This window comes from Zeus faber, assembly GCF_960531495.2.
Source record: "Zeus faber genome assembly, chromosome: 7".
Taxonomy (NCBI): Eukaryota; Metazoa; Chordata; class Actinopteri; order Zeiformes; family Zeidae; genus Zeus; species Zeus faber.
In genome coordinates this window covers 11298676-11306828 of record NC_137203.1, presented here as the reverse complement: position 1 = coordinate 11306828, position 8153 = coordinate 11298676, and the positions used below count along the sequence as shown (strand labels likewise).

At 42.8% G+C, this 8153-nt stretch overlaps 1 protein-coding gene across 1 annotated transcript in view; it reads left to right on the top strand.

Annotated features, from left to right (window-relative positions):
• mrps27 (mitochondrial ribosomal protein S27) overlaps nt 1-6040 on the top strand; it is a 6318-nt gene extending 278 nt beyond the window's left edge. Inside the window, exons 2-11 of the mRNA XM_080003913.1 lie at nt 109-186; nt 675-745; nt 869-927; nt 1451-1565; nt 1667-1745; nt 2336-2451; nt 2670-2772; nt 2876-3018; nt 4011-4187; nt 5562-6040. Of these exons, the coding sequence (XP_079860039.1) occupies nt 109-186; nt 675-745; nt 869-927; nt 1451-1565; nt 1667-1745; nt 2336-2451; nt 2670-2772; nt 2876-3018; nt 4011-4187; nt 5562-5810 (1190 nt within the window). The 3' untranslated portion in view covers nt 5811-6040. The remainder of the gene's footprint in view (nt 1-108; nt 187-674; nt 746-868; nt 928-1450; nt 1566-1666; nt 1746-2335; nt 2452-2669; nt 2773-2875; nt 3019-4010; nt 4188-5561) is intronic.
• Nucleotides 6041-8153: the final 2113 nt, after the last annotated feature.

Sequence of the window (8153 nt, the reverse complement as noted above, 5' to 3'; positions counted from 1 at the left end):
TTTTGAAGAGACAGGCTGAGGCTGAGCATGAGAAAGACACGCATGCTTATTATTGTAGGCTGTGGTTATGTGACAAATTATAACATAGACAATTTCCTCCCTTCCCAGCCAGAAGGTGTTTGCTTTCAGCCGCATACACAGACACACAGCTATGGGAGGCCAGAGAACCTGACCCTCAGAACCTGGGTAAGGAGAGACAAGTTGACCGTATTCATGTCAGTGTATTGTGAAGTTTAATCACACGTTGTCTTGTTTATTAATGTATAGTAGGTTGAGGTGTTTTCCAGCAGACAGTCATCCATTCCATGTATATTGACCGACTTCATTAGAAGCAAATAGAGGATCCTGTGTATTCATTCAGTCATATGTTGCTGTGGACCACGGCAGGTGGATGTATGTCTTCTTGGTCAACACAGGGTGGCAGTGTCACATTGTTCAGGCTCAATATGATAACAAATTATAAAAAACGTCTATCTTGTGTACCTGAGATGACATGTTTGAAACACGTTATACAAGATTCTTTTTAAGTACATCATAGGATTTTGGGAGGCTGTCTATTTTGGTCTGTTTTGATGGTCATAATGTCTTTGCCGTCCTCTCAAAGCCAATATGTGCAATTCAAAATTCCTCTTTATGAACCGCATTAAATGTGCATTTTTATTCTCACCTTGCAGTTGTATTGGCCGACTTTATGAACAGCTTGTATGATAGGAAGCTTCCTGTTAGCTCCCTAACGATATCACGGGTAAGTAATACATAATATCATGAACCTACATTTTTATTATCCGGACACATTTGATCTAAAAACACTCGTTCACTTAGAATTTTAGAGGCATGTCATCAATACATTGTGAATTCTGTATTTCAGTTTGTAGACAATATATCGTCAAGGGAAGAAGTTGATCAGGCGGAGTATTACCTTTACAAGTAAGACGAAACCTTTTCCCCGGTATTGGTATGAACTTCTCTTTTAGATGATTGTCTGTTTTGTCCTCTGTTCGGTCACATGTTTATCTTAGTTATTTTTCCTCCTGTTGCACTCCAGACCTTTCCTGTTTATTTTACCTTCTGGAATCTGCACCCTTTCATATAAGATTACAGGATGCCATTTCGCCTTCAAGCATGCCTTTGTTTAGGGACTATCTCTTTAAAATACCAGTCTGTTTTACATAGAATAGTCCATTTAGACTATCTATAGAAGTCGAAGTCTCATTGTTTTTATAACTCCATTTCATTGTATTTGCCTGCTTTTGAGTTGGAGCTGATTGTGTTGAATAGTGCTTTCTTGCTGCCATCAGTGTTGTGGAGTACCTTGATGGTTAAGCTAAAAAAGCTGCAATGCACTTACAATGTTGTAGATTTCAAAATGGTAGACACTTTCCATGCTTCTCTTGCTCTTATCAGCACTTCAATCAGTAAATTAGAACTTTGATGCCGCTTTCTCCTCTAGGTTTCGTCACAGCCCGAACTGCTGGTACCTTAGGGACTGGACCGTTCACAGTTGGATCAGACAGTGTCTTAAATACGGGGCCAGGGACAAAGCAATGCACACACTCAAAAATAAGGTAAACTCTAAAAATAATATATAAATAATCTAATACATTTTTTTTTTTTTTTATAAATCTTTTCTAGAAAAAATGAAATATGTGTATGTTTGTGCCTGCAGGTTCAGTATGGAATGTTCCCAGATGACTTCACCTTCAACCTACTCATAGATTCCTACATTAAGGATGGAGACTTTGAAAGTAACATGTTTTAAAATTATAATAAACTATTATTTGAAGAGTCATTTTCTATAGTTCTGGATGAAATGAACGGCTCTCATTAAAAACAAGTCACTCAGAGTGACGACATGAGTGCCATTCCAAATTCTCATATTAAACGAATAACGGTATCCATTGCTTGGAAACCTTCCCAAGCAGCCTCTAGTGTGGCAGATTGCACAAGAACTATTGGCTTCTAGTCAGGTGATGAGTGTTTGGACGAGCCCTAAATTTGGACTTCAACTCAAAGGTTATGAATGTGAAGATGAGCATGAAGGACATCCAACATTAATGTCCTTTTTAAGTTCGTTCAACGTTCCTACGTCTTATCACTTGTCACTCAGCTTCAGGGCGGCGGTAAACTTGCATTCCATTGTCATCATCGCATGCTGTTATGGAACCTAAAATTAACAAAAATATTTTCTCTTCGACTTATTAAAAATCTTTATACTCAAATGTTTTCCTTTGAGGACAGTTAAAAAAAAAAATACTATCACTATTTCTGCTAAATATTTATGTGCAATTTGATTGTAATAAATGGCTTATCTGTGTTAAAATTCTTTAATTCTTAGGTGCGTGTTCTGTGGTTGAGGAGGTGATGCTTCAAGAGGCCTTCGACCTCCCGTCCACACAGATCCTGTCTCTGTACGCCCTCGGCAACTACCTGGCAACCAAGCCAAAACTTGGTGTAAGTGAAACACAGATGTAAGATCACTGTAAATCAGCAGCTCTTTAGGACGTGACTCTTAAGCACCTGGCTAAGTTGTATGAAAGTTATTCCATTATTTCCAGTAGACCAAAGGCAGCCTCCGTGTATTGTCTGTTTGATAAGCTTCATAATTCCTGACTTGGACACCAGAAAGATAATGAAAAATCCAAACATCTTAACTATTGTACTGTGTTCAGATTGCAGAAGAGCGGGCCCTGGGAGCAGCGCTGCTGATCATTGGAATGAAGCAGGACAACACTGTCGGCCTGAGCGCTCAATTCTTTGGCAATTCTCTTTTGGGTGCGTATTAATTATTCATTTATATCTCTCACCACTACTAGGCCGTTTTGTCACAGTGCTTTTTATTTATTTTTATTTTTTTTTCCACTTTTTACTCGTGCAGGTAAAGTGGAGATGCTCAATGGCATCCATGCTGTATTCCGAGGGATGCCTCTGACCTGGAAACATGGATTTGTGGGTCGAGCGCTGGCTGTCATGGAGAGTGTGGCTGCGGCACCTGGAGATGTAAAGCTGTCAAAAGATACGGTAAGGCCTGCAGTAGCTCCGGAGGTAGAGTGGTGATCTAGCAGCTGTTTGCCGAGGTATCCTTGAGCAAGACAAGCTCGTTGCCTCCTATCATGGCTGACATGGTGGGTGAATGTGAGGCATGTGACATGTAAAGCATTTTGAGTATCCTTAGTGGCCAAAACAAGCACTGAATAAATGCAACCCATTTACTATTTATGGACGTTAAAATATAATACAGCCCATGACAACACATCAACCTGCAAGTGTGACTGGCTGGTTTGTCACCTTACACTTTTCCTTGAAAAAAACGGATAACGTGAGAGTAGCCTACAGAAGAATATTTGTGAATGGTATTAATATATCAAATTAAAATGTTATGTCGAATGTGGGGCGGTTCGTGGCTCCAGAACAGACAGAGTAATGGTATTAGTGGTATCCAGCGGACACGACAGGATATCCATTGTTACTTTCCAGGTGGGGAGCATGACGCAGACGGCGGTCCACCTCCACACAAGACGGTGTTCTGTGGTGATGGACCTGGTTTCTGTGCGATTTTTTCCCGTCCTCACGTACACAGAGCCGCAGGATAGCGCCTGAAATCCTGTCCAGCCCAATAGTTCAGCTTTGTCCGCAGCTAATGAGATTTCGAGGAGCCCGGAGAGCTGCGGATGTCTGTGAAAATGACTACAAATGGGATGTAAACGGCATGTGGCAGACAGCAGCACATAATAATGTAGTCTGACTAGAAAATGCTATTATGCACTGAGAGAGGAAGTAAATCATTGTTGTCTGCAAGTTGTCTTATTTTATTCGTTTTTATTTTTTATATATATATATATATATATATATATATATATATATATATATATATATATCATCCTGGTCGTCTTCCCATAACAAGCTTTTTTTCTTTTTGGGGGGGGTTGTTCAATGTTTGAGAAACTCTACCCCTGCTTCCCATGACAGGAAACTGTCTCTTATTTCAGATGTGTTCTTTCTTTCCTTCCCAGCTGGACCACTTGGACGAGGTGCTGCAGGAGCTCTCCTCTGCCTCTGACTCTGACTCCTCTGGAGAAGAATCGAGAGGAGAGGAAGAGGAGGAGGAGCAGAAGAAGAAGGAGAGCTCCCTGGATGAGGAGGACGAGGCAGAGCAGGCTAAGCTGCCATTTTATGTCAGCAGGTTTAAGGTGTGTGTGTGTATAAATACAGTATATGAGAGAGAGAGTGGGAGATGATTTGTCATGATTTCTGTCGTCCGACTAATAACCTTGAACATGGTAATAAAAGACGTAATATCGAGCTGTGGATCTCTGCCATATTACACATTAAACAGTATATATAAATTCAAACATAGATCTTTCCAAATCCTGCTTATTTTAATATCCCATGCAACATCCAGACTCATATCAGTTACTAATTGTCTTTAAAGTCCCTGTAAAGCAAAAACAAATATATGTTCTGAGTTTGTCACACCACAGAAAAATGTGTTGTTAACCATCCAGCTACATTTGAATGATTAAATAAAAATTGGCAAGTATATAAAATTAAGGTTTCAGAATCGTGGGGGGGTAGTTCCCTCTCTGGAGCCACACTGTGTGCATGTCCACTGAAGCCACGTTGGAGTAAGTTCCACGTTTAAATGTTCTGCTGAACCCAGTCCTGTCTCTAGCTGCTCAACCCAAAGCGCTGCTGTCTGGCTGCTCTCCGATGCCCCCTGCTGGCTCCTCCGCAGGCCAGCACCGGGCTCCGCGGCCTCCTAGCATGCAGCTAATGCTAACGTAGCCAAACCCCGTACAGTCAAACCAACAGGACGGTGGTGGGTGTCCGTGGCATGAGTTCACGGTCTCCCTGAAGACGCCTTTCACTCCTGATGTTTATTCCCAAAACAGTGTTTTATCCCAAACTCTGGGCTGTTAGCTTAGCTCATTTCACCGCTCGTGCTCAGATTTCGACCTGGTGTTTATATAGTGTTAGGGTAGGGGCCAAGCCGTATATGACTGCTCCACGTCATGGAGTCATGATTTAGCCCCCCCCTCCCCCAAAAATGTGGATCACAAAAATGGCGAGAAACAGTTTAACAGTTCAACTCCACAATTCAGAACTACATCGTTCAGTCTTTTCACATGTTCTCAGCAATTACTTTCTAACATGTATAATGTGCTTTGAAACAATATCTGAAATCCCTTTACAGGGACTTTAATATGTAAACTCCCTACATCTTTAAGCAAACCAATGTTCAACAGTTACGTTGTGAATATTACAATTACACTTACTTTCAAAAGTGTGATAAGTTTGGACCAAAGTCATATCTGACGATGAAAATCTTCGCAGGTCCCAGAGTATCAAATAGGGTCCGTGGCCTAATGCGTATCAAAGGCTTCTTGATATGTAAACGGTTGAGAATCACTGTTTTAAAAGCACCAAATGAAATTAAAGCAATTTGTGCATGGATTTAAGGACGTTCACCTCTTTGAATGTCCTTGAGTGATGGTCGTATCCGAGCGGTTTAATGTAAATGCCGTCACCTTTCATCACCTTCCATCCTCCTCCTCCCTCTGCAGGAGCTCCGCAGCGAGCTGGAGACGCAGGGTAAAGTGGACCCCGCCACCTTTCAGGCCCTGGTGTCCACGCAGGCCCGGCAGAACCTCAGCGCCGCCGAGCAGCCGGACCTGCAGCAGTACGGCAGCCAGGTGGAGGCCTGGGGGGCGGAGAAGAGGCTGCTGGTGCAGCGGGAGAAGGAGATGAGGGAAAGGTCCGAGCAGGAGCGGCAAGTGCGGCTCGCTGCCAGAGCTGCCGCTCAGCAGGCGTAGAGATGATTATTCCCAAAATATAAATCCCGCGGTCAAATCAGCCTCGTAGTTGAGAAACCGTTTAATCTGTACGTGGGTGAAATGTTTGTCTTGGTGAAAAAGTTAAGACGTTTATGGACCCCTGTGAAACGGTTGAAGTCCACACACCTTGTTATTTTGTGTCTTTTGTTACTTCTATTCATTGTTTTTCTTCTGTGATAAGTCATATAAAAAAAAAAATTCTAAATGCCGATTTACTTTCCTCTCTGCAATCTGTCGATCGCTAAATTCCTCTTTTTGTTTGGTCGTGAACAATGGAAAGACTTTGGAACGCACCCACACATTGATACAGTAGCTAGGGCCTCATCATATTTTGGACATGACTTAAGCCACGGAAAGCGGAGAGGAAGTTGTTGTCACCTCCCAGCTGCAGCTGTGCATGCACCGTGCGTTTGTCACAAGGATCCGGGCGTGTTGTGGGTTGCATGCACTTTACATGATCGCAGGGCGGGAATTCCTGACTGATGCTATAGGGAAGTCCAAAAATTTCTGCACTAAGTTGAAAACCAGAGTATGACCCGATGAATGTCCAAATGGGGAAGTGTTCCGTAGCGTCCGGGTACTCTCTGAATCAAGTGACTTGCGTTTCAAAAACGACTCGAATTAAGTGCGAGTCGAAGCGAGCGAACACCGCCGAGCGCTCTGTACAGGACACGTGTTCGGTGGCAAAAGAATAAAAATTAAATCCCCCCCCCTTTTTTTCTTTTCAACTGTGTAGAGAGATAAGTCATCTGTGGAAAATGAGCGCGTGGAGCACGTAATGTGTTGATTCCACATAATGTGGCCGCTGTTCAGTATTCATGGCATGGTCTTGGGAACCAGGCTGGTATGTAGCTCAGCGTGAATATGAAGCACAAAACACTTAAAGACACAAACAAGAGCCATTGTGACTCCCTGGCACCGTGCTGACTGCTTCCCTCAGATTATGTGCTGACGTGTTTCAATTTTGGTTTTTCATTCAGAATCGGTCTGTCAACAATCCGTCCGTCCAGATTGCGGGACAGAATTTAAAATCAAAACTATAAACAACATTGTACCTCGTAGCCACACGGCAGTTTGTTCTGCCCCTTTCACATGGCTTTACATTGTGCTTCTATAGGTTTTACAGGGCTTAATATAAAAATGACGTAAAATAGTCAAATGGAAATATATATTAAATGGATTTATACATAAAATTTAGCTCCATTGAAATTGACCGGATGGTGCGACTAGCCTTTACCTTCAAGTCTATGTTGCCATTTATATTGCTCTTCAGGCGCCTGTACATAGTATTTAATGTAGAAAATGTACTTAAAAGTCACATGATTCTAACCACACGTTGGGAAAAAAAACAAGACTTAAAGTCCAGCTTCCTGCTCAGTATTTTGTGTGTGTGTGTGTGTGTGTGTGTGTTTTTTAACGTGTCCTTAAACACGAAAACACAATTAAATTTGTTTTTTTTCTTTTGTAAAGATCCGCGTGAGTTTAAGGGGGGAAATGGAAACGAGCCCGCAGCCAGTGGCAATCAGCTGTGTCACGGTTTATTTGAGATGTGAACCAACCTCAGCAGGGGAAGATGGCCCGCAGCAGCTGTTCCCCGGGCGGCGAAACGCTTCGCTGATTTGGTGGAACAGCGTACAACCTTGCGATACCACGAAAAAACACACTTTTTCACCACCCGTGCGCACTTGGTCCTCTGACGGGCCCACTAACACACAAGCTGTGAAATGAGAAGAAACAACGCCGTTTTTTTTAACGACTTTCATTTTCAGAAAACACGCGGTGAAGCGCGACGTTCGGATTTGTCTTCCCAACCCTACGTCATGCCGGGCCACAGTAGAATCAGAACCGGCCCCCATCCGAGTCATTCCACCCACGGCTTCAGCACCACCGCTAGTGGTGCTGGCTAAGAGCTACGCATGAGAGGTGCTCTGTTGTTGGCTGCACAGACCAGCACAAATCTTTTAAAAGAAAGAGCAATTTATACCAATTGTTCGTGACAGAACTGCGGACGTTGGAAATGTAAATATTAAAAAAATAGTTGTGTAAGGTGGGTTAATGTTGATCGACTGTGCGATTCGCGCAAAGTTGTAACAAACTTCTAAATTATGCCTTGCCGATCTCATATGAGTCACCTCAAATTTGTTCCGAAACAGATTTTGGCGGACTCGTAAGGTGAAATCAGTGAATGTTTACCGACTACATACAACGGACACGAAAGTCATGTTCAAATCCCATTGGCTCACAGAACCTGGAGCTTGTGCTCAAACCCCATTGGCTCATGGGACCAGGGGCCTCAGGAGGGTGGCTCCACCCACTAAAAAG